The sequence below is a fragment of the Dipteris shenzhenensis genome, chromosome 25 (assembly GCF_047967505.1).
Source record: "Dipteris shenzhenensis isolate YYH24624 ecotype China chromosome 25, Dip_SZ_1.0, whole genome shotgun sequence".
Taxonomy (NCBI): Eukaryota; Viridiplantae; Streptophyta; class Polypodiopsida; order Gleicheniales; family Dipteridaceae; genus Dipteris; species Dipteris shenzhenensis.
In genome coordinates this window covers 12,629,910-12,656,799 of record NC_141620.1, presented here as the reverse complement: position 1 = coordinate 12,656,799, position 26,890 = coordinate 12,629,910, and the positions used below count along the sequence as shown (strand labels likewise).

Here is a 26,890-nt window from a genome sequence, read left to right as displayed (position 1 = left end):
AAGCTCTGAGCAGAAATACAACATCATGAAATCATGAGGATAAATAAAACCCCCTCAAAGTGAGGTGGAAAACAACCAAGGCTGAGGCTGAAAGTGCCACCTCAACCCTGTAGGAGTCTCAGAGCAAAAAGGAGAATCCTTCCATTTCCTGAAGAAAGAAGCCCTCCTAGCTGAGGCTGCACGCGAGTCTCCCAGTATACTCACCCATACGGCCATCAAAGTATGTATGGTGTCTGTCCAGATTGTCTGTCCAGATACTAGCCAAAGCGTGCGAGGGATGAACTTGAGTACCCTCCATAGCCTCTATGCATCTAGCTCTCCAGATATGCCAGGATGCTATGCTCACTAAAATCTCCCAAGAAGCATCCACAGAGGCATGTACATCTGTAAAAGGAAGGTGTGGTACAACATCCAACGAACAGGACTCAATCTGATGACGTCGAATCAAAATGGCCCGAGAGAAGTCAAGTCTCTCATAGAATACCTGAAGCCGTGTAAGAGAAAGCCAAGCCACTGAGCCCCATGTCATAAAGAATGGGGAATGGGCAAAGTGACTGAAAATCCTAGCTACCCCCATCCAAATCATTCTCGCCTGTCTACAATCCAATAAACAATGCTGAATAGTCTTCGAAGCAGAGAGGCAACGAGGGCAAGTAGGGTCGGCTCCGAACCTGGATCTCCAAAGGTTCACTGCAATCCCACCATGGATAGAAAGCTAAAAGAAGAGAGTGATCTTTCTATTCCTGTGGGATTTCCAAAGTCTCCTCCAAAAGCATCTCTGCAGATCCGCAGTGATATCAAATGTCTCCCAATGAGGAGCTCTGGAAGGTCTCTTGGTTTTCCTATTTTGGTGTATGGCTTCCTAACATGTCCTATTATGAAGCCAAGGGGGGATGTACTGTGGGAGCCATGTATTGGCTTTGATAGGTTTAGAGGGGGATGTATTGTGGGAGCCATGTATTGGCTTTGATAGGTCTTGTTATCAGGCGTGGTCGAGTTTCAGGATGGTGGTGTATTCCTAGACCTATGAGCTGGTTATGTAGCCATGCTATAACGTGATCCTCTGAGCATGTTGAGTCTCAAGCCATGAGAGTGCTTGGATCAACCTCTAAACATGCTCAGACTTTAGCCTCTGAGTTACATAGGGTGCACAGTTTGATGACCCGTCATTGTCATGTTCTGTTCTTGGTTCCATTCCAATAGTCCCTCACCGTGCCACGTGTCATATTGGGAGATATCACATAGACATTGTGACTTTCTAGAGTCTAGTGTCACACTATATAGTGTTGTACTTGTCTATTGTCTATTACAACATTCAACATCAAGCCATCAATACATTGTGAGTATTTTGGTCATTGCCTTGCACTTGTACTTTCTTTCCTTTCCATTCTACCTTTCATTATGCTTTCCATATTTCTATTCTGTTCCTAGCTAGCTTCCATGTCTCTTTAGATACCTGTCTCACTCCCCTTGTATGTAGAGCTAAACAAAAAGTGGAGATTACACCGCTCCTCAGGCTAGTGGAAGAAACGGCTAAAGGAGGCTCGACAGGATTGCAAGCTTAGTAAATTGAGCCTCCTGACATGGAAGGTATTACACAGTGGATACATGTGTGTGATTGCCCGGAAAAGAGATTTGCTACAAACCCTTTATGCCCCTTGTGCAACAGATCAGTGGAAACAGTAACACATTTGTTGTGTTGCTGCGTCGCAGCCCACAGTTTGTGGTATAAAGTTGAAGGAGCGGTAATAAAATGTGGATTAATGGCCTGATTTTGAGTAGGGAAGAATTGGAGATTGGGACTGCTTGTGGATACCCGCAATCCCATAAACAATGCTGAATAGTCTCCGAGGCAGAGAGGCAATGAGGGCAAGTAGGGTCGGCTCCGAACCTGATCTCTAAAGGTTCACTGCAATCCCACCATGGATAGAGAGCCAAAAGAAGAGAGTGATCTTTCCATTCCTATAAAATTTTCAGAGTCTTCTCTAAAAGCACCTCTGCAGATCCGCAGTGATACCAAATGTCTCCCCGCAGTGATACCAAATGTCTCCCAATGAGGAACTCTGGAAGGTCTCCAACCTCTACTACTGAGCTGAAATCTCTTGGGATTGTTGACCGTGTAACGAAAGAAGGGGATGCTCTTCTCTCAATGCCCTACGTCAATCCACTCCCACTCTCCAGGGTCCCACTGCAAATACTGAATGGGAACACTCCCGTAGAGCCAAAGCCTCCAAGACCTGGTGGAGAGTAGCCAGGTGTCTGGGTCGAGGAACCACTCTGAATCTGATTCCTGCACCAAAAGACCTACAACCCTGATAGGCTAAAAAGTAGAATCAAGCAAGATGTCCTCTGTGGGCCTGAGCAATCTGCCACCATCTTGCACACTAAAACCTAAAGCATCCTCATGTGCATCTCGAAAAGTCCAAAACCTGAAGCGGGACGCCGCCTCTCCTAAAAGTACCTGCCCAATTGGAGCAAGTGAGTGCCATATCATTTGTGTCTACCCAATCCTCTAGAAGGGCTGCCTCAATCTGCAAGATCCTCTCTGCACTCCCTCTAAGATGTCCTGTGAAATTGAGATTTGGTCTCCTCTGGAAGCTTGCATTTGTGTCTACCCAATCCTCTGGAAGGGCTGCCTCAATCTGCAAGATCCTCTCTGCACTCCCTCTAAGATGTCCTGTCAAATTGAGGATTTGGTCTCCTCTGGAAGCTTGCGGAAAGCTTTCCAAGACCCCAAAGATGATGCAGGTGCCCTCTCCCACCTGGATCACTGCATGTAGAGTGAGGCACCAAGTGGTCTGCCATGATCATCTAAACTACTATCATTCCACATGATGGGTTGCCTATCAATCTCTTCACGAGAGGAAGGAGGAATCCTTAGAAGAGTGCTCCTAAAACTGGCCCATGCTTTCAGAATGGCAACCATGAGAGGGAACGAAGGTGATCTGAGGTGTGCTGTGGTGAAGATCCACCTAATATTGCTCATCCAGTGTCCTCTTGAAGGTATGCACCTCTGTATGCTGCTAATAAGGAATGCCTTCCACGGTTCCTGCCCTAGCATAAGTCCCCGCACCACCATCTTGCATAGTCAAGCTCTGCTGCACTGTAAATCTGCATAGTCAAGCTCTCCCTTCCTGTGTAGGGAGGATGAGGGTCTCCCAAGCCACCCCGGCTAAGGCATCTGCTATGCCATCAAGCCCACTCCAAATAAAATTTTTGATCGGTCTCTTGAGCTGAGTGATGCAGTCTCTAGAATGGCAACATCATGAACAAACAAACCAGGCCGTGGCAAAGGGGACCCGGTTGACCACCACAACTCTAGAGGCAATTGGCTAAGCTCCAAAAAAGGAGGTTCCTCCTGATGCTCTCCAACACGGGAGTAAAATACTACATGGAAGAAATATCCAAGCCGACCTGGCAGCCCAAATACCTGATAGGCACACCCCTCTGAACCCAAGTGAATCCTATCTCAGTCCTCATCACTGATCCAAAAGCCACTGCATTTATGCGAATTTATCTGTGCCCCCGCCGCCAAGTAAAATAAATCCAATGCTGTCCTGAAAGAAGTGAGCATTTGTGGAGTGGCATCCAAGTAAACTATTGTGTCATCTGCCAACTCACTGTCAAGTAACTCCTCTTCCCTTCTAATGGGAAGTCTCAGCCCAAAGATGTCAGCTTGAGATCTAACATAGATACTCATAGCTTCGGCCACGAACAAAGAAGAAAAGGAGCAAGGGGGCATCCCTGACGGATCTGAAATCTCTCACCCCTTACCCCACCAATAAGTACCTGGCTGTGGGCTGATCTGTACAAAGAGGAAACACCTCTGATCCAAGCATCAATAAAGCCAAAACGTAGAAGGGTGCCCTCCAAAAAACCCCAATCTACTCTATCATAATCTTTCTCAAAATCCAGAAGTAGAATTGCTAGATTCTGGCCGTTGTGCACGGCCCACTCTGAAGCTTCCCAAAAAGAGAAAATGTTATAAAAAATGCTTCTGCCATGCACAAATCCCGTCTGAGTGTCATGAATAAGATCTAGGAGAAGGGGCTGCAATTGGAGGCTGATTGCCTATGCCAGAATCTTGTAACAAGTCCCCAGAAGTGTGATAGGCCTCCATTGGGACACTAGATTTCTGCAACCTCCCTTCGGGATAAGGTGGATGAGACCCTCTGTAAGCGACCCGGGCATCTCGCTAGAGTCCCAAATGCCCTGCAAGGCTGAAGTAATGTAGTCTCCAATCATATCCCAAAATGCAATGAATAAAGAAGGGGTAAGGCCATCCGAACCTGGGCACTTGCCCTTGTAAGTGCAGTCCGGTGAAAGGTGCATAAAGGAAAACATGCATATCTGGTTTCACCAACAAAGGGATGCTCTGCCAAATAACCTGTCTAGCATCCTCTCTATCCCGTGTGTCAGGATCAATAGTAAGAAGGGCGGCGTAAAAATCTGAAGCTATGCGCAAGACATCATCTGGATCTCTCTGTAAAACTCCATGTGAGTCAATAAGCTGGGATACACTCTCTCTATTATGTCTAGGGCCAAAAGTAGTAGAGGAAAAGTGTTTATTTACTCTACCACCCATCTGAATCCAGAAGGACTCCCGTCCATGAAAGGCATACTCTGCTCTCTGATCAAGCAAGCAATACCTACTGATGAGCCCTTGTGCTGCAGCAAGGCGCTCCTAAATCCAAGCATCTAAAGGCCATTTCTGCTCTTTCCTCTACAAAGCTGCCAACTGCTGGCGAACACCAATCTCATGTGCGAGAATATCTCATCTTTTGGTACAGAGGCAGCTGAGGGGTAGAAGTCGATAATACCAGAAAGGGTAGCAGCTACATGTGATGGCAATGGCTGCCCACTCTGGACATGAGAAACCCATATCTGCAGGTCTGCCTCTGTAAGGTCATTTGTGTACAAGGCATTTGGAATCCTGATGCTGGCAGACTGGCCTCTCAAGTGAGGCTCTTAGATAGCCAGCACAACAGGAAAGTGGTATGAAGTGGAAACCCCAGCAGCAATGCATACTGATCCACCTCTGTCTAGTGCCTAATCATCTACAGAGAATCTGTCAATGCATGCATGAATAGGCATCTGCTACCTCCTGTTCGACTAAGAGAGCAGGAGGGATTGTGGCTGAATAAGAAAGGCATCGTCCAAGCAACTATCTCTACCACAGTAGTGAAAAAGGAAGGCATCCCAAGCTGCTGTCTCAAAAGAGTGAAGTCCTCCTTCTCTACCCCCTTTTTTGTCTGACACTAACTCAACCATGTTAAAGTCAACTCCAATCACTCATGAATCCGCAATGGGGGCCCAAAAGAGCAAATCCTTCCACATAATGACACGTTCCCCTCTAATGTTGGAGGCATACAGGTTAAGGAAACCAACCTTATGCCCTCCAATCAAGAGAATAATCCACTGAGTTCTAGCGGGAATAATGACTCCGTGTCCAAAAACTAAGGGGAGAACCGACTGCGAAACTAAAATAGAAGTGCCCCCCCTGGTGTCCAAGACAGGCAACCAAAAAGTGTGGCCAGAAAGCAACTTGCTTGACTTGGCACAATCTCTAGAATCCAGTTTGTGCTCCTGAATAAATAAGATATCAATGGAACCCCTAGTAACACCTGGATGAAGTTGATCCCGGATCAGCTTTCTATGGAGGCGATGTGGAATGCCACCTAGGCCATGTATGTTCCAACTAATAATCCTCATCGATGGGAGGATGTAGAGTGGAACACCTTACCCAACCTAGTGGCGGAAACAAACCCCTCAACATGGGAAGATCTCCTGCTCGAGGAGCGAGGAATGGAACAATGGCGGAAAATCAACAGGGGAAAGAACCCTACAACCTAAAGAAGAAGCCCTATTAACAGGAAACCCAATCATTGGCTCACCAAAAGTAGAGGGCACAAACTCCTCCTCTGGGAAATCTGAAGCATCTGCCAGGGCTGAAAATGAGTTCCTGTGAAGCAAGCCAGACACCGAAGTGCAAAGATTTCCTTGTGAGGGAAGAGGATCAATAGTGTAAACCATCCCCTTCCCCCTATCCAAGGGAGGAAGTGGGGATTGCTCTCGATCCTGTGTCTGCCCAGCCACGGAGACCTCTACTGCCTCAAGGAGAGTGTCTGGCAACATTAGTTCTAGGGGAGAAGTTGCAACGAGGGAGGAGGTCGAAGCTTCAGCATCTAGGACTGTGTGAGGTGAGATTTGAGGGACAGGCCGAGGTGAAGTAGAGTCTACTAGTGTACCCTCGTGAACTGAAGGAGGGATCTGCACACAAACCGAAACCCACTGGAATGCGTCGGGTGCCCTTGAGGTAGAAGGTTGTGAGGCAATTGAGGTAGAAGGTGGCGGTATTAAAGCGCTCCATGGAGGAGCACTCTAGCGAGTAGGAGCTGAACCACCATCCTGAGGAGGACCACCATGTGGAGGTCAAGGAGCAGGTGCTGGACTTGTTCCACCCCCCTATCGAGGCCGAGGAGTAGGTGCTGGACCTTTACCACCACCATCCTCCTCCTGACAGGTTTGTTTTAGGAGCCAATAATGTGGTTGATTTTATCATGCTGAGGAGGACCGCCATGCGGAGGTCGAGGAGTGGGTGTTGGACCTGTACCACCCCCTTGTCGAGGCCGAGGAGCAGGTGCTAGACCTGTACCATCCCCTGTCAAGGCCGTGGGATGGCGGCTATGCCAGAGGGCTTCTTGGGCCTTTTCTTCTTCCTGGGGCAATCCCTGGCAAGTGTCCAATGGTCCTGCATATCTTGCATTGGTCCTACCTGCCTGTAATCTCTACTCTTTGGCAAAAAAAGGAACTATCCTGGCACTGGATCATAACATGGTCTATTGTGAGGTTAGGATCCTTATAGAGGACCCTAACTCTAGGTACCCCATCAACCTTGGTTGCCTTTGCTACAGTCAATGGCAATCCAGGGAGGGGTGGGATCTCAGCAACCGCACCAAAATGCTCCCCAATAACAGAAAGAAGTCGATGGTAAACTTAGGGGAAGCTCGAGAAATCTGATGAAGAGCGAAATATTTCCTTATCTGCCTCCATTGGGTCGAAACCAATATCAAAGGCATCAAAGAAGATCTTCCTGTGTCCCTGGTGTAAAAACTCAGCTTTGAGCACAATGCTCGCAGCCTCTGGAGTATCAAAAACAACCAGGAAAAAACCTCGTTTCAGAAGATGAACATCTAACAATTGTGGAGTGAGGTCTTTGGGGAGAGCCGCAAGCATCTAGTCTCTGACTTGGGATTTGGAAGGGTGAGACCCGAAGATGCGTGCTAGCAATGTGGTAGAGCATTCAATCTCTACGTCCTTCTTGAGCTGTTGTAACTCGTCTTTACAAAATGTAATAGTTTTCGCGGCCGATGGAGGTGTAGTAGGATTGGCTGACAGAATATCCATCGCCAATCGAGGCGAGCAGTCTGACTCTGACATTTTCGGGGCTCCTTCCGCTCCAAAAAACGCTGCGGGAGAAGGAAGAGGGGGAAGACAAGAAGAAGGGAAAAAAGACAGGGGTAAGGAGAGGGGTAGAAGGAGGAATGAGGCAGAAGCGGGAGGAGGGAGCAGGGTACAGTGAGCAAGGAAGTGGGCTGAGAGGGGAGGGGGCACCTGAGCGGGAGAGGGAAGAAGGAGGTAGAGGAGAGGAAAGTAGAGACGGGGGGTAGGGGCGAGGATAGGGGGCGGGTAGAGGGGAGGGGTGTAGAGGCGGGGGGAAGGGTAGAGGTGTTGACTTTGTGTCAACATGGACTTATGTAGAAAGAGAATGTGTTACAACTTCTACATATAGAAAGAGAATGTGTTACAACAACTTTGTGTTACAACTTCTACATACGACTTCTACATGTAGAAAGAGAATGTGTTACAACTTCTACATGTAGAAAGAGAATGTATTACAACTTCTACATACGACTTCTACATGTAGAGAGAGAATGTGTTACAATTCCTACATGCAGAGAGAGAAGCTCTCGAACTTGTATAAATACCCCATAATGGAATGAAGCCCACACTCTTTGGGGCATTGTGTTGAGCCTACTTTGGTATTCCAAGCATTTGTCTCAAGTGTCCATGCTTCCTAACCTTGCAACTCCTCCTCCCCTCACCTCCAACCTTGCAACCCATCCTCTCCCTCTCTTCCTCCCTCCTCCTCCTTCCTCCTCCTCCTCCTCCTCCCTCCTCCTCCTCCTCCTCTCTCCTCCACCTCCTCTCTCCTCTCTCTTCTTTCCCCCATGCTCTTACACATTCTTTCTCTCCCGCTTCTATGCTCCCCCTAAACCCTTTGTTCCTCAACCCTCAAACTCCATGATCTACGAGGGAGACGAGTTCTCCACCATGTACTCTACCCTAAACCTTGGATCCTCCTTCTAACCTTGGACTCCTTCTGAACCTTGGAACCTCCTTCTAACCCTGGACTCCTTTTAAACCTTGGAACCTCCTTCTAACCTTGGAGCCTTCTTTTGAACCCTGGAACCTCCTCTAACCCTGGAACCTTCTTCTGAATCCTCGAATCTCCTTCTAACCCTGGAATCTCCTTCTAACCCTGGAACCTCCTTCTAACCCTTAAACTCCTCCTAAACCTTGCAACCCCGAATGAAGGCGAAAGCCTTCATTACCTTAATCATGATGATACACGTTCCTTTTACACATCCATGCACTTTGTTTGCTTACCACACTTAAGCCTACGTCTTTCACCAGAACACGACTCGAGGTCCTAAGCTACACGTATACTACAAACGATAACCCTAATATATCTGTGGGTAACAAAAAGCCTCAGAACCCTGCAAACATATAATATCCTGCTCTTCCTATGAAAGCAGTGGAAAGAGTCAACATTTGGCGCCGCTGTCGGGAGGACTAGTGTCTCAAGTAAACGAGTAAACATACATAGGTATGTGTAAAAAACAAACTACTTCAAACTTTCACGAACATAACACTCAAGGGCAAGGAGAGTAAATTTTTTTTTCCATTTCTAGCGAAACATTATCTACCCCAAGCATCAACCTTGAGTTACTACCTTAAGAAATTTTCTTTATTTCTTAAATAGAAGCCACTTGATAAACAATCAAGCTAGGTAGTGGACACGAATGCGTACAGCTTGCAATTTTGATCATTTCACCTTTTTTGCAGAAGAGTAAACCGAGCTATCCATAACAAGTTATGGCTCGGGAAGAGTTTAGGGTTAAACCGTAAACCTAAACTCATTTCCTATAAAAACCCACTCCACCCCCTCATTCTTCATCTTTCACATTTTGCCTCCATCCTCTTCTTCATTTGGAGCCCTATGCAAGACACTCCTCCCTCTCCATCGATCACCACCTTACTCCCATCCTCACATTGTAAGTGACTTTGAGCCCATCTCATACCGATAACCCAGTCATCCACCCACCGTCCATTGTTCCTTAACAATCCCGTTACATTGAGAAAGACTTGGAGAGCGTTCAGGTGACCACCTCTCCCTCCCTTCCAATTTCCGTTTGTCAAGTTTTTTATTTCTTCTCTCTTTTTTCCCCCCTCCCCCCTCCCCCTCCCCCCTCCATTTCCACCACCCCCTCTCCCTCCCTCCTCTATTTTCCCTCCCCCCTCCATTTCCACCGCCCCTCCCCCCTCCCCCCTCCATTTCCACCACCCCTCCCCCTCCCCCCTCCATCTCCATCTCCACCACCCCCTCTCCCTCCCCCCTTCCATCTCCACCCCCCCCTCCCCCCTCCATCTCCACCACCCCCACCCCCACCCCCTCCCCCCTCCATTTCCACCACCCCCTTCTCCCCCCCCTCCCCCCTCCATCTCCACCACCCCCTTCCCTCTTTTCCTCCCATTTCCACCACCCCCTTCCCCCTCCCCCCTCCATTTCCCCTCCCCCCTCCCCCTCCCCCCTCCATTTCCACCACCCCTCCTCCCTTCATTTCCACCGTCCCTCCCCCCTCCCTCCTCCATCTCCATCTCCACCACCCCAACTGAAAATGCATAAACCAAATCTGACATAGCACACCTAGGAGTGCTCAAATGCATCAAACGGAGCTCAAAGGCATCCACAAATGTATAGTAACTGCAAATGCACCCAACAATGCAGAGTATCTGTAAATGCACTTGAGAGTGCAAGAGTATGGGCCGCAAAAACAGTCTCGAAGCAAAATGCACAGGTCAAAACACTTACTGAAAGTGCACCTTGGCCCGAAACACCTGCAAAACCATCCACTGACTGTGTGGGCAAGCTAGAGATGACAAAGGAGCTGAAGTGAGCTGCTTGGAGCTAAACGAAGTTGTCGGGAGTACTTCTGAACACAACACAAGTGTAGAGAAGAGCCTGGAGCTACTGGAACACACCTGGGAGAGGCTGGAGCTGAAAAGAGTTGAAATCTGGGCAAAACGCCAAAAAACAGTCGAAAATTGCTCAAATTGCCTTCTAACAAGTCGTACGGACTGGAAATCAGGTTCCGACAAGTCATACAGATTCCCGGCACTGTCACGCAATTATACAGACAGATCCGTACAGATTGTACGGACAAAAAAAACAGATTTCTCTCCCCCCCGCTTGAAATGGTGCGGGATAGGCATGCTGCTGCTCCCCGCTCCTCTCCTTGCTCGACTGCTGCTCTCCTCTCCCCGCCCTGCTGCTCCTCCTGCTCCCCTCCTCGCTATACCTAGCATGACCTCGGAAGAATCAGTCGATATTTCCCTTAAAGGATCTATATTTGTAATATATTTTTTTGCGCTTCATGTAAATGATTGGGAGGGAATTAATGTCAAGGTCCTAGGTGAAGGTTGATAGCACCAGACTAGGTGGATCTAAGGCTAAGAGTCTAATGCAATAAATGTGCCTAGGGGCAAAGGAAACTAAAGCATCCCAAGAGAGGGGTGAAATGTTGCATTAGTAAGGCCCTATAATGATGACATGTGACATCTAGATCCATCTAGTGAGATGGGGCTTGTTGAAGCTAGAGAGAGAAGAGAATGAGCTCTCACGTACGTTTTTTGCATTGGAATTCTCTGTTGGCTCTCTCGTTTTTCAGCAAGGTTGGCTGGGTGGAACAAAATGGTGCTTCTCCCGTGATCTGCCTGTACGTAGTTAGTAGTTAGAGTGTTAAAATCTCCATTCTTGTTCCTACACAATGGACTACATTCTTTCTTTCACTAATTTGAGATTGGAATCCTGCACACATCATGAATCAATAAAAGCTACACTTCTAGTCTTTATGAATTATATGTCTCTATTGCTAAGTTAGGCATCTACTTGAATCATGATATAGTTTCTATCCCTTGGCTTTATGGCTGAGATATTTTTTTTGAACAAATACCAAAAGCCCCATAAAATCTGATTTTGGGTGGATAGCAAATGTGATGTGTTAATAGAATTGACAAGCCCAAGGTTTAAATTCTGCTCAAAATTTTCTAGATCTTTCACTCTCTGTTTTGCAACAGATTACTGCTGTTGGTATGAATACAGAATGGGGCAAGGTGATGGCGACACTCTCAGTGGACAACGAGGAAGAGACTCCTCTACAAGTGCGACTAAACCACCTTGCTGAAACCATAGGAAAAATTGGCATGACAGTTGCATTTTGTGTCTTTGTGATCCTGCTGATCCGGTAAGGAGATATATATGGCTTGAAATTTCTAACATGATAATCATTAGAAATTTGACTCATTATTAAGCACAATTTAATTCTAGAATTGTTAAATCCTAATTCTTTAAATAAGAATCATTTTGTGTTTGTGCAAAGTTCTTTTGTGGTAAAAGGACCTATTTAAGGGATCATCAACTAAGATGAAAATAGGTTGCAAGAAATCTTTCTCATTGAGGAATGACTTCTTTTTTTTTTTTCAAAGAAAATAACCTTCTATTAATGCTTGAAAGACTTCATACAAAACAACAGTCCCGAAGGTGCTAAGTATGCAAAAGAACCAGAAAAGGCTGAAAGGAAAAACCGGCCTGTTCTAGAGAAACCCAGCTCATTGCCTAGGGGATATTTGACTAGGGATAATAGCCAGGTGGGGGCACTATATAACCAGCAAATCCCTCGCGTAGTGAAAGTGTAAAAAACTCTTGCAGGCCAAGCCTTGTGGAATCGATCGTGCCTCACAACAGTCGCCTTAGAGCTTGGGGTCCCACGCTCCAAGGTGGAGTGGAGGGTGTAGATGATTTCCTATCAAATGGCGACCAAGGTAGCCGAGGGTGGAACCGAATGCTCACCCATCACTAGACTGCAGCGAGCAACCCAAATGTTCCACCCACGAAGTAATACTGGCTACTATCTCCCATACGCTGTCCTCCTCCTCCGGAGGAGGAACGAGACTATCAAGGGGACCCGCCTCATGGAGCACTATCCTCTGAATTCTCACCCTGAATCCGGTAAGCTTGATAGATCTCATCAATCTGGAACGTGTGTCCTCCATCACTCAACCAGGTCACCATCCCCCATGTGTAGTCCCTCTGAAGGCTCTCATACGGGTCATAATCCTGAAGGCTCCCATCCAAATCCTCGCTGCATTATGACAGCTCTAGAGGCAGTGAGGGATCGTCCCAAGGAAACCAATAGAGCAACAATGACACTGCCCATCCACCCGCATCTGCTCCAACCACCGGCTGATGGGCAAGCCTCCGTGGGCGGCTAGCTAGAAGAAGTAGGAGATCTTCCTCGGCCACAAACTGGACCATAACTGGTTCCAAAACTTGGAACGAGCCTCCTGGTGCATTGTCTGGGTCACCCAATGCCTATCGCTCGAAGAGGTCCACATCAAAGAGTCCATCTGAAACCTCCTACCAATCCATGTGGTGTAGGAAAAAAAGGGCACCTCGTCCACCGGCTCCACATGGCCGCCCTTGGAGGGCCACAATCACTCTCTCGGATTTCACTGGACTTCCCTGAAGGGCCTACCCTCCCAAATCCAGAGGTGCCACCTGGGGCATCTTGCTCTGAGATACTGGGAGGATCAATGTGCCAATCCTTCCCCAAGCGTCCCACCACTATGATCATCTGCCAATGAATCCCATCCAGACTCCCATCCATCTCTAGGTCTGTCTCAGTGAGTGCCCGAAGTAGGCCTCCAAGTCCTACATGAAAAAAATTGGGCTGCGTCCTGCCTCACTGCATCCTCCTCCTCAAGGGGATACCAGCCTAAAAAAAGTGACCCAACTATCTGCTGTCCATCCACACGCAAAGTCCCCCCCACCAAGATCAGGGATGGCTAGGTCAATCTCTCTCATCTGCTGCCTTGCCCCTCACAAATACGCTAAGGTGCAAAGCCTCACCTTTAAAAGTCTACTCCATCTGCCAAAGGAGCCGGCTGGTCCATTGTCCCATTGTGCCTAACTAATGTGAGTCTGTTGCCTGAGTATATGCCCCTCCTGATCTCTGATCTTAGGGTGCCAAACAAGGGACTGATGCTCGAAATCCTCTCTACATCTTGGCTAATCACGAATGAGGCCCCCTACTAGTCTCGAAACCCTTCCCCATAAGGGGGCCCTCTGAGAACATCCATCTGTGTGAATGTTGTCACTGTCCCCCAATGCATGGGGTGTTCCTAAGAAGCCCTCGCTGCAAGAGGAGCTTCCAAGTGTCTTCACCTGGGGTGAGGCCGCGAGCAACCAACTTGCCCAAGAGGGCTCTCAAGAGACATGGTGGTAGGAGAATGCCAAGCTAACTAGGAACGGAATGGAAATATGGAAAGCATAATGGAAAGGCAAAATGGAAAGAAAATGATAGAACAAGTGCTAGGCAATGATAACTAAAATACTCACATGTAGATAGCTTGATGTTGACTGATGTAATAGACAATAGACAAGTACAACACGATATAGTGTGCCACTAGACTCTAGAAAGTCACAAGGTTTATGGGATATCTCCCAATATGATGCGTGGCATGTCTAGGACTCACTAGACTATAAAACCACACCTAGAACACTCATTTTAGACTCACTTTGGCTTCATATTCCAATACTGGAATGGAACCAAGAATAGAACATAACAATGAGGGTCATCAAACTCTGCACCCTATGTAACTCATAGGCTAAATTCTGAGTGTGTTCAGAGGTTGATTTAAGCACTCTCATGCCTTGAGACTCAACATGCTCAGAGGCTCACGTTATATCATGGCTACATGACCAACTCATAGGTCTAGGCATGCACCATCATCTTGGAACTCGGGCCTGATAACGAGACCTATCAAGGCCAATACATGGCTCCCACGAGGATAAATAAAAAACCCCTCAGAGTGATGTATTCCGCTTTGAGCTTGCTCTCACGGGTTTTTGTTCTTACTTAATAGAAGTCTTTTTCATGAAAAAAAAAAAACATGGCTCCAAAAATACATCCCCCTCTAAACCTATCAAAGCTAATACATGGCTCCCACAGTACATCTCCCCTTGGCTTCATAATAGGACATGTTAGGAAGGCCCACACCAAATAGGAAAACCATGCCTCTACCCTTTCCCCCGCCTCTACCCTCCCCCTACCCTTCCCCCGCCTCTATCCTTCCCCCCGCCTCTACACCCCTCTCCTCTACCCGCTCCCTACCCCCGCCTCTACCCCCCCGCCTCTACCTCCCTCTCCTCTACTCCCTTCTCTCCTCTCCCACTTAGCTGCCCCCTCCCCTCTCAGCCCACTCCCCCTTCCTTGCTCCCCCGCTCCCTCTACCCCGCTCCCTCCCCCCGCTCCTGCCTCATCCCTCCCTCTACCCCGCTCCCTTACCTCCGCATTCTTTTTCCTTTTTCTTGTCCCCCCTTTCTCCCGCAGCGTTATTTGGAGCGGACGGAGCCTCAAAAGTGTTCGAGTCTATTCATGGTGGGATAGCAGTGAACCATTGGAGATCCAAGTTCGGAGCTGACCCTTCTTGCCCTCGCTGCCTTTCTGCTTTGGAGACAATACCGCACTGCCTATGGGATTGCAGACAGGCGAGAATCATATGGAAGGGGATTGCAAGACTTTTCAGCACTTTTGTTTGCCTACCTTTCTATATGACCTGGGGATCAGTGGCTTGTCTTATACTTTCAGGGCCCCAGGTATTTTTTGAGAGACTTGACTCCTCTTGGGCTCTTCACATCCGATGACACCTTGTGGAGTCGTGCTCTCTAGAGGATGTTCCGACCACTCTTTTTAGGGCTGCTCACTCCTTGGTCGACTCTCCATGGGAGACCCTAGCTAGCATTGTAGCATAGCACGTTTGGAGAGCCAGATGCACTGAGGCTTTGGAGGGTTCTCAGGTTCACCCTTCTCAAATCTTGGCCAGTACTTGGATAGATACGATACATACTCTGATGGCCATTTGGGCGACCATGCACGGATCATCTCGAGCAGCCTCCTCTAGGAGAGTTACTTTTCTCAGAGATTGGAGAGACTCTCCCTTCTTTGCTGAGACTTCTACAAGGTTGAGATGGCATTTTCAGCCTCATTCTAACTCATTCCTCTGAGGTGTTATTATTACATGCCTAGCATGGTGTATTTCCGCACAGAGCTTGGTCTCTTTCTACCTCATTCCTCTGAGGTGTTATTATTACATGCCTAGCATGGTGTATTTCCTCACAGAGCTTGCTCTAGCGGGTTTCTTTCTTACTTAATAGAAGTCTCTTTTTTGGGAAAAAAAAAAGTGTCCGAGTCGGCCTCCTCACCTTGATTGGCGATGGATATAATCCTACTCCACCTCCACGCTACAGCAGCTCAAGAAGGACATAGAAGGATTTGCTCTCCTGGGCCCCCATTGCAGATTCATGAGTGATTCGAGGTGACTTTAACATGGCTGAGTTACCGTCAGACAAAAAAGGGGGTAGAGAAGGAGGACTTCACTCTTTGGAGAGAGCAGCTTGGGATGACTTCCTTTTTCACTATTGTGGCAGAGATACTTGGTTGGATGATCCCTTTCTTATTCAGCCATAGTCCCTCCTGTTCTCTTGGTGGAATAGGAGGGAGCAGATGCCTATTTATGCATGCATTGACAGATTCTATGTAGATGATTAGGCACTAGACAGAGGTGGATCGGTTTGTATTGCTACTAGGGTTTCCACTTCAAACCACTTTCATGTTGTGCTGGCTATCTTAGAGCCTCACTTGAGAGGCTTGTTTGCCAGCATCAGGAATCTAGATGCCTTGTACACAGAGGAGGACCTTACAGAGGTAGCCTTGTAGATATGGGTTTCTCATGTGCAGGGTGGGGGGCAGCCATTTTTATCACATGTAGCTATTGCTCTTTTTGGTATTAGCGACTTCTACCACTCAGTTGCTTGTACCAGGAGACGAGATATTCTCAGACGTGAGATTGGTGTTTGCTAGTAGTTGGTAGCTTTGTAAAGGGAAGAGCAGAAACGGCCTTCAGATGCTTGGATTCAGGAGCGCCTTGCTGCAGCAAGGGCTCATCAGCAAATATTGCTTGATCAGAGAGCAGAGTATGCCTTTCATGCACGGGAGCTTCTGGGTTCATATGGGTGGTAGAGTCAATAAACACTTTTTCTCTACTCTTGGCCCAAGGGGTCATGAACAGATATTGCTTGATCAGAGAGCAAAGTATGCCTTTCATGCATGGGAGTCCTTCTGGGTTCAGATGGGTGGCAGAGTCAATAAACACTTATTCTCTACTCTTGGCCATAGACATAGTAGAGAGAGTGTATCCTAGCTTATTTACTCACATGAGGTTTTACAGACAAATCCGGATGATGTCATGCGCATAGCTTCAGATTTTTATGCCGCCCTTCTTACTGCTGATCTTGACACACGGGATAGAGAGGATGCTAGACAGGTTATTTGGCAAAGCATCCCTTTGTTGGTGAAAACGGATATGCATGTTTTGCTTGATGCACCTTTCACCAACACAGAGTTCAAGACTGCACTTTCAGGCCTTCAAAGGGCAAGTTCCCAAGTTTGGATGGCCTCACCCCTTCTTTCTTCATTGAATTTTTGGATATGATTGGAGACTACATTACTTCATCCCTGTAGGGAATTTGGGACTATGGCGAGATGCCCGGGTCACTCACAGAGGGTCTCATCCATTTTATCACAAAAGGAGTTTGCAGAAATTTAGTGTCCTAGTGGAGGTCTATCACACTTCAGAGGACATGTTACAAGATTCTGGCCAAAGTAATCAGCCTCCGATTGCAACCCCTTCTCCCAGATCTTATTCACGATACTCAGACGGGATTTGTGCATGGCAGAAGCATTTTTTATAACATTTTCTCTTTTTGGGAAGCTTCAGAGTGGGCCATGCAGAGCGGCCAGAATCTAGCCATTCTACTCTTGGATTTTGAGAAAGCTTATGATAGAGTAGATTGGGGTTTTTTGAAGGGCACCATTTTACGTTTTGGCTTTATTGATGCTTGGATCATAGGTGTTTCCTCTTTGTACATATCAGCCCATAGCCAGGTACTTATTGGTGGGGTAAGGTGTGTGAGATTTCAGATTTCCATATCAATCTGTCAGGGATGCCCCCTTGCTCCTTTTCTTTTGTTGTCCATGGCTGAAGGTATGATATCTATGTTAGATCTGAAGCTGACATCTTTGGGCTAAGACTTCCCATCAAAAAAGAAGAGGAGCTACTTGACAGTAAGTTGGCAGATGGCACATCAGTTTACTTGCATGCCACACCACAAACGCTCACTTCTTTCAGAACAGCACTGGATTTATTTTTATTGGCGGCGGGGGCACAGATAAATTGGCATAAATCCAATGGCTTTTGGATTAGTGATTAGGACACTCCAGTTTGGGGGCTTGACATAGGATTCACTTGGGTTCAGAGGGGTGTGCCAGTCAAGTATTTGGGCTGCCAGGTCGTCTTGGATATTTCTTCCACGTAGCAGTTTGCTCCCGTGTTGGAGAGCATCAGGAGAAAGCTCCTTTTTTGGAGCTCATCCAAGCTGGATCTTGCCTCTAGAGTTGTGGTGGGTCAACCGCGGCCTGGTTTGTTTATTCTTGCTGGTGCCATTCTAGGGACTGCATCACTCAGCTTAGAAGACCGATCAGAAATTTTCTTTGAAGTGGGCTTGATGGCACAGCAGATGCGTTAGCCAGGGTGGCTTGGGAGACCCTCATCCTCCAGACAGGAAGGGGGTCTCAATGTTATTGATCCAGACTTACAATGCAAAGCTTTACTCTGCAAGATGGTGGTACGGGGACTTATGCCAAGGCAGGAGCTGTGGAAGGCCTTTTTAATTAGCAACATACAGACATGCACACCTTCTTCAGGAGGAGACTGGATGAGTAGTATTATGTGGATTTTCACCACAGCACACCTCAGATCACCTTCGTCCCCTCTCATGGTTGCCATACTGAAAGCATGGGCCAGTTTTAGGAGCACTCTTTGGAGGATTCCCCCTTTCCCTCATGAAGAGATTGACAGGCAACCGATCATGTGGAATGACAGTATATTGGATGATCATGGAAAACCACTTGGTGCCTCACTCTACATGCAGTGGTCCAAGTGGGAGAGGGGACCCGCCTCATCATTGGGGTCATGGAAAGCTTTCTGAAGGCTTCCAGAGGAGACCAAATCTAAGTTGACAAGACATCTCAGAGGGAGTGCAGGGAGGATCTTGCAAATTTTTTTTTTTTTTCCATGAAAAAGACTTCTATTAAGTAAGAACAAAAACCCACGAGAGCAAGCTCAAAGCGGAATACATCATGAAATCATGAGGATAATAAAAAACCCCCTCAAAGTGAGGTGGAAAGAAACCAAGGCTGAGGCTGAAAGTGCCATCTCAACCCTGTAGTAGATTCAGAGAAGAAAGGAGAATCCTTCCATTCCCTGAAGAAAGAAGCCCTCCTAGCTGAGGCTGCACGGGAGTCCCCCTGCATACCCGTCCATACGGCCATCAGAGTGTGTACGATGTCTGTCCAGATACTAGCCAATGTGTGCGAGGGATGAACCTGAGTACCCTCCATAGCCTCTGTGCATCTGGATCTCCAGATATGCCAGGCTGCTATGCTCGCTATAATCTCCCAAGAAGTATCCACAGAGGCATGTACAGCTGTAAAAGGACGGTGTGGAACCACATCCAACGAGCAGAGCTCAACCCGATGACGTCGAACCGAAATGGCCCGGGAGGAGTCAAGTCCCTCATAGAAAACCTGAGGTCCTGTAAGAGAAAGCCAAGCCACTGAGCCCCAAGTCATAAAGAGTGGGGAATGGGCAAAGTGACTGAAGATCCTGGCTATCCCCATCCAAATCAATCTCGCCTGTCTGCAATCCCATAAGCAATGCTGAATAGACTCCGAAGCAGAAAGGCAACGAGGGCAAGTAGGGTCGGCTCCGAATCTGGACCTCCAAAGGTTCATTGCAATCCCTCCATGAATAGAAAGCCAAAAGAAGATAGTGATCTTTCTATTTCTGCGGGATTTCCAGAGCCTCCTCCAGAAGTACCTCTGCTGATCCGCAGTAATACCAAAAGTCTCCCAATGAGGAACTCTGGAGGGTCTCCAGCCTCTACTACTGAGCTGAAATCTCCTGGCATTACTAACCGTGTAACGAAAGAAGGGGATGGTCTTCTCTCAATGTCCCGCGTCAATCCACTCCCACTCTCCGGGGTCCCACTGTAAATACCTGATGGGAACTCCTCCATAGAGCCAAAGTCTCCAAGACCCGGTGGAGAGTAACTGGGGGTCAGGGTCTAAGAACCATGATCCCTGCATCAAAAGGCCTACGACCCTGATAGGCTGAAAAGGATCTTGCGAATTGAGGCAGCCCTTCCACCAGATTGGGTAGACACAAATGATATGCCACTCACTTGCTCCACTTGGGTAGGTACTTTTATGAGAGGCGGTGTTCCTCTTCAGGTTTTGGCCTTTCGAGATGCACATGAGGATGGTTTGGTTTTTAGTATGCATCATGGTGGCAGATTTCTCATGTCCACAGAGGACATCTTGCTTGAGTCTGCTTTTCAGCCTATCAGGGTTGTAGGTCTTTTGGTGCAGGGATCAGATTCAGAGTGGTTCCTCGACCCAAACCCCCGGCTTCTCTCCAACGGATCTTGGAGGCTTTGGCTCTACGGGGAGTTCCCATTAGGTAGTTGTAGTGGGACCCTGGAGAGTGAGAGTGGATTGACGCACGGCATGAAGAGAAGAGCATCCCCTTCTTTCATTACACGGTCAGTAATGCCAGGAGATTCCAGCTCAGTAGTAGAGGTTGGGGACCTTCCAAAGTTCCTCATTGGGAGACATTTGATATCACTGCGGATTTGGAGAGGTGCTTCTGGAAGAGACTCTGGAAATCCCACAGGAATAGAAAGATCACTCTTTTCTTTTGGCTTTCTATCCATGGTGGGATTGCATTGAACCTTTGGAGATCCAGGTTCTAGAGCCAACCCTACTTGCCCTCGTTGCCTCTCTGCTTTGGAGACTATTCAGCATTGCTTATGGGATTGTAGACAGGTGAGGATGATTTGTATGGGGGTAGCCAAGATTTTCAGTCACTTTGCCCACTCCCCATTCTTTATGACATGGGGCTCAATGGCTTGGCTTTCTCTTACAGGGCCTCAGGTATTCTATGAGAGACTTGACTCCTCTCGGGCCATTTCAATTTGACGTCATCAGGTTGAGTCCTGTTCTTTGGATGTAATACCACACCTTCCTTTTGCAGCTATGCATGCCTCTGTGGATGCCTCTTGGGAGATTCTAGCGAGCATAGTAGCCTAGCATATCTGGAGAGCCAGATGCACAGAGGCATTGGAGGGAACTCAGGTTCATCCCTTGCACACATTGGCTAGTATCTCGACAGACATCCTACAAACCTTGATGGTCGTATGGATGAGTATGCAGGGAGACTCCCGTGCAGGAGGGCTTCTTTCTTCAGGGAATGGAAGGATTCTCCTTTCTTCTCTGAGACTCCTAAAGGGTTGAGGTGGTACTTTTGGCCTCGGCCTTGGTTATTTTCCACCTCACTTTGAGGGGGTTTATTTAACCTCATGATTGATTTCATGATGTATTCCGCTTTGAGCTTGCTCTCGCGGGTGTTTTCTCTTACTTAATAGAAGTCTCTTTCTTGGGAAAAAAAAAAAGATAAACCAATACATCTTTTTAGAAGGACTATCCAAGGTAGAGGACCTTTAGACTCAATGAAAACCAAAGACTCAATACATATAATTTTAGGGGGACTACCTAGCACAGAGGACCCCAAAATACATCAAGTCGTAAGAATTAAAAAATAGATTTCTTATGATAAGAGATGTCCTCCAAGTAGCCACTGCACACATGTGCACATCCCTACGAGATGATGAGGATGTCGAAGAAGCGCTAGGCAGGAATGCCCCAAAAGATGTGTCGGTGAAGTCCATGGGGTAGCTAGATGGAGCACTCACGTAGTGACTCTCAAAATTGTAAGACATTACAAAGATATGGTGTTGTAGGCATAAAGTCAACCTTATGGTTGACCAATAGTACTTGGGTACTATATATACCAAGTACTTGTATTGTTTCATTTGAACATTTCTAGCGAAGCTTTCTTGGGTGTGCACTCTTGCTCACTTGTGTTCACAACCTGTCTCCACTTTGTTCCTACATTTGGTATCAGAGCGCTTCCGTCTCTAGTGCCCATTCCCACGCTTGCTTTCAGACACCCGCAAGCTTGGTGCTCCTGTGCATGTTCTTGGTTCTCACATTCAGCTCTCTAGCTTTCATTTGAGATAGCTCCAATAGTCCAGCGGCTGTTTTTTGACCTTTTGAGGTCTGATTTCGACGTTTTTCAAAGTTTCTGAGGTGCCCGCATACAAACAAACTTGTCCCGCACGATTCCAAGAGATTTTTTTTTTGGCTTTTTTGTCCATACAGATCTATCTGTACAATTGCATGACAGTGCTGAGAGTCCGTACGACTTGTTGGAAGGTGATTTTGAGTAGTTTTTGGCTGTTTTTCGGAATTCTTGCTCAGATCTGGACTCTTTTCAATGCCAGCCTCTCTTGGGTGTGTTCCAGCAGCTCCAGGCGTCTCCATACTCCTCCAGGCTCTTCCCTACATGTGTAGTGTATTCAGAAGTACTCCCGACAGCTTCATTCAGCTCCAAACAGCTCACTTCACCTCCTTTGTCATATCTAGCTTGCCCACACAATCAGTGGACTGTTTTGCAGGTGGTTCAGGCCATGGTGCACTTTTAGGTGTGTATTTTGATTTGGGACTGTTTTTGCAGCCCATACTCTTGCACTCTCAGGTGCATTTACAGATACTCTGCATTGTTGGGTGCATTTGCAATTACTCTACCATTGTGGATGTCTTTGAGCTCCGTTGGATGCATTTGAGCACTCGTGGGTGCACTATTTCATACTTGGGTTGAGCATTTTCAGTTTGGGATTGCACTTTAGATTGCAGTAGAGTGCAGTGATTGGTTTATGTCATTTTTGCAGTGATTGCATTGTGGAGTCAGTGCCATTTCAGAGCAGCCAGTCGTACTTTGCATTTGCAGCAAGCATTTGTTTGGGATTTGCAGGCACATTTGCATCTAGTTGCACTTTTGGGACTTGCAGTTCTTTTTGCAGGTACATTTGTAGCTTATGGGTATCCCATTTTGCATCATGTCGCCTCTTTCTGAAAGTTTTGGCAATTTGTTCGAAGGTGACAAGCTGGATGGACCAAACTATGCCTTCTGGTCATTGATGCTTAAGAACATCTTGGTTGGTAAGGGCTTGTGGGATATTGTTAGTGGGGATGAGCTGAGGCCAGCAGGCTCATCTACATCCATCACAGCTTCTTCGGGTCAGCATACTACAGGCACACACAGCAGACTGCTATAGCCCCTCCTACTAGTCTCATAGCATCGACAAAGGAGCAAAAGAAGTTTGACTGTTGCAATGTCCAAGCGATGTTTTTGATTGCCACAAATGTGAAGAGGCATATTATGACGACTATCAAGTCGTGCAAGGATGCAAAAGCAGCATGGGAAAGATTGGCAAACATGTATCATGTTAAGAATGAGGCAAGGGCCATTGCCTTGACAAATCAACTCAAGATAGCTTAGTACCCTCATATGGCACATTCGTCACTTCATTGACCATTGTTCTTAGGGCAGCTCCACTCTCGTTCGATGAGTTAGTTGGGGTTTTGTTGTAGGAAGAGGAGAGATGCTCAAATTTTGCCAAAGCCTCTCGTTAGGGTGAGCAAGCACTTGCCATGGTTGGAAAGAGCAAATTTCAGAAAAATTTTGAGCGAAAACACAGCCATACAACTCAGCCCAAGGAGAGGAACGCAAGCAGTTCAAGAAAAAATCAGAAAAAGGACAAATGCAACTATTGCAAGAAGCCAGGGCATTACATCACAGAGTGTCAGAAAAGGATTGCCAATGAAAAGAAAAGGCAAAGGGACAGCTCTAGCAGTAATTTTGGTGCTCCCACTGAAACTCGTGCTTCAGATGCACATGGTGAAGCTCATCTTGCCCAAGGTGATAGAGATTTTGTGTTTACTGCATTTAGTGAGAAGATGGATGCCAAGGCGGATTTGAACGCTGAAAATCAATCAAGGGATGCTTCGCTTGTTGCAAGTGATACATGGTATATCGGCAGTGGTGATACTAAGCACATGACTCCTCCCCAGGAGTGGTTTGAGAGCATCACACCTGTTCATGGCAGATAGGTTACATGTGCCAATGATGCTTCTCAAGACATCATCGGAGTTGGGCACATTCCCATTTAGGTTGATAATGGGAAAGTTAAGTATATCCAAGATGTTTGGTATGTTCCAGATTTGAGGCAAAATCTAATTTCAGTTTCAAACATTGCCCATGATCAACATATGTTGGTCGAATTTCAGGATAACCAATGCAGGATCAAGGATCCAAAGAAAGGGTATGAGGTTGTAGCTAAAATCTGGAAGCAGACCCAACATGTTCCTATCTAAACTGAGAAAACGAAGCAAATTTTGAGAAAAAATGGCCTCTGGTCTGCTTGTGCATCAAAAAAGAAAGACTCCAACGACACTTTAGCCTACATAGTAACGAGCCCAGTGAGGTTATTAATTTTGAGCGGTATCTGGCCAACCAAACCATAATTAGATAAAGATCTGCGAAGAACAGTGGAAAAACAAAGGATCAGACCCAGATTAAGATTCTACATCTACACGAAAAACCTCACAATACAGTTTATCTGGGGAGAGATAGGCCCAGCGGATAAGTAGTTGCAACATGCTGAACAAGGAAAACACACCTCTAAAAACTTATTAAAAAATGACTTGAAGGCTGTGAACATGACTCGTTGGAATGTGGCCAGGGCATTACAAAGGCCGAATGGCATGACTCTATATGTAAAAATACCCCATTCTGTAGCAAATGCTGTCTTTGATTGGTCTTTAGGAGCAATTTGCACTTGGTTATAGCCACTGAAGCCATCCAAGAAGCTATATATTTCGGAGCCTGCCACCTTTTCCAACACTGTTTTAGTGAAAGGTAGGGGATAGTGATCCCTAATTGTGGCGGCATTCACATTTTTTAATTTACTCATATTCTGAGCTTCTTCTTGCGTTTAGGCACAATGACAATGGGCGAAACCCAATCAATATACTCTATCTCGTAGATGAATCCGGCATCTAGGAGTTTTTCCAGCTCGTCATAAACCATGGTGCCATATTTAGGATTTGTGCGATAAGGTCCACATACATTAGGGTGAGCACCTTCCCTTATAGGTATCGTGTGTACTACCACTTCTGGTGAAATTTCTTTCATCTCTTTGTATGACCATGCTAGGCAGTCATGGTATTCCATTAGGAGTGCTTTGAGTTTAGTTTCATCTTCAAGGTACAATTTGACGATCCTTGATTGGACTCGTTCGAATTCATTGAAGTGCTCTTGGCTTTTCTGCGATTTCCTCCTTCAGCTTTCTTGCGGGATCTTCTGCTATTATTCAACTTTGGAGGTTCAACTTTTGGGAGCTCGAAATGGCTAAGTCATTATCAAAGATTTGACCTTCAATTTCAGCATTCTCAGCCTCTGTTTCAAGGTCCCAAGGAAAATCTATGTCATCATTGGTATGGGTACCTTCTTCAGGTGCATTATCCCACTCGAGGTCAGCCATAAAGAATGGCATCTCTAGATTGATTGGTTCTTCATGTGGGAGTGGAGGATCTACCTGTAGCTGTGAAGATAGTGGGAGAGAGGGAAGGAGTCTCACTTGAGGCTTTCTCACAATCACAATGGGGGAATACACACAAAGGTGGAGGCTGAAAATAGTTTTCCTCTTCTTAGTTGTGAAAGCCAAAAGAACTCTAGTACAAAGAAATAGAAGAACCCTATATGTGGGTCTCAAACCAAACTCAACTAACTAAGGTGGCATACTAACTGAGCCACGAACTAGTGTAGATAAGGATAGCTGTCATCCAGCTATTATTCGTGGGCGGTGTACCAACCGCATCTCCAGCTAACAAGTCGGTGACATAAATGCACAACAGTCACCCTGGCATATCTCGCGAGTGGAGCTCGATATCTCAACACTCCCCCTCGAGCTCAATCCCAATTCCTGCACACCAAGTAGGTCTCTGAACTTGCGCAGCTTCTCTGCGCCCAGTGCTTTCGTGAATATGTCAGCTACCTGATCCTCTGTGCTGACATAAACTAGATCAATAAGACCTAGTAAAACCTTCTCCCGCACATACTGATAATGCACCTCAATGTGCTTTGTTCTGGCATGAAAAACTGGGTTCTTTGCCAAATGTATACTACTCATGTTGTCACAATAAAATGACAACCGGCCCATCTGTAGACTGATGCATATCATAGAGTAGCTTATGCAACCAAGCTACCTCACATGCAGCCATTGCTGCACCTCTGTACTCAGCCTCTGTGCTCGACAAGGCAACTGTAGGCTGTTTCTTGCTATTCCAAGTGACTGCAGCACTCCCAAAAGAGAACACATATCCACTGGTAGATCGCCTATAAGAAATACTACCAGCCCAATCAGCATCAGTGTATCCATGCAACTGTATCTGAACCCCAGCCTCATAAAATAGTCCATACTGCAATGTGGACTTCACATACCTAAGTATGCGTCTAGCCGCATCCAAATGCGGTTTCCTTCGAGCCTGCATAAACTAACTTACCAACCCAACAGCATAGCTCAAATCTGGCCTGGTAATAGTCATGTAAATCAAACTTCCTACTATGCGTCTGTACATAGTAGGGTCTTCCAGAAGCTCACCTGCATCTGCGCTCAGCTTCACATTCTGCTCCAAAGGAACTGAAATAGGCTTACAGCCTGTCATCCCATATTTGGACAGCATGTCCAATCCATACTGCCTCTGCAAGAGCTGTATCCCACTTGGTGATCTAATCACCTCAATGCCCAAGAAATAACGTAGCTCTCCCAAATCCTTCATCTCAAACTTCTGCCTCAATAGCATTTTCACATGAAGGATATCTTCATCACTATCACCTGTGATGATCAAATCATCAACATAAATGACTAGCAGCATAATCCCTTTCTCTATTTTTCTCACATAGAGTGAGAAATCTACCTTGGAAATCTGAAAGCCAATAGTGACAAGATACTGTCCTATCTTGTCAGACCATGCTCTAGGTGCTTGCTTCAAGCCATACAAGGCTTTCTTCAACCTGCAAAGGATGAGTAGCATGAACATAACCTGCTGGCTGTTCCATAAAGACCTCTTCTTGCAAATCACCATGCAGGAAGGCATTCTTTACATCCATCTGATGTAAAGACCATCCCTTTGATGCAGCCATAGCAATGGCTGCTCTTACGGTTGCCATCCTTGCAACCGGGCTGAAAGTTTCTTCATAATCAATGCCATATGTCTGTGCATACCCCTTGATAACTAATCTTGCCTTGTATCTATTCACAGGACCATCTGCATTGTGCTTGATCTTATAAACCCATTTACAGCCAATTGCATTCTTGCCTTTAGGCAAAGGCACCAATTCCCATGTAGCATTAGCATCCAAGGCATCCATTTCTTCATCCATGGCTTTCTCCCATTTTTCATTT

At 46.7% G+C, this 26,890-nt stretch overlaps 1 protein-coding gene across 1 annotated transcript in view; it reads left to right on the top strand.

The window, feature by feature from the left end:
- Positions 1-26,890, top strand: part of LOC147885465 (calcium-transporting ATPase 10, plasma membrane-type-like) — a 550,097-nt gene that overhangs the window by 119,689 nt on the left and 403,518 nt on the right. Inside the window, exon 9 of the mRNA XM_087397042.1 lies at positions 11,422-11,588. Within this exon, the coding sequence (XP_087253168.1) occupies positions 11,422-11,588 (167 nt within the window). The remainder of the gene's footprint in view (positions 1-11,421; positions 11,589-26,890) is intronic.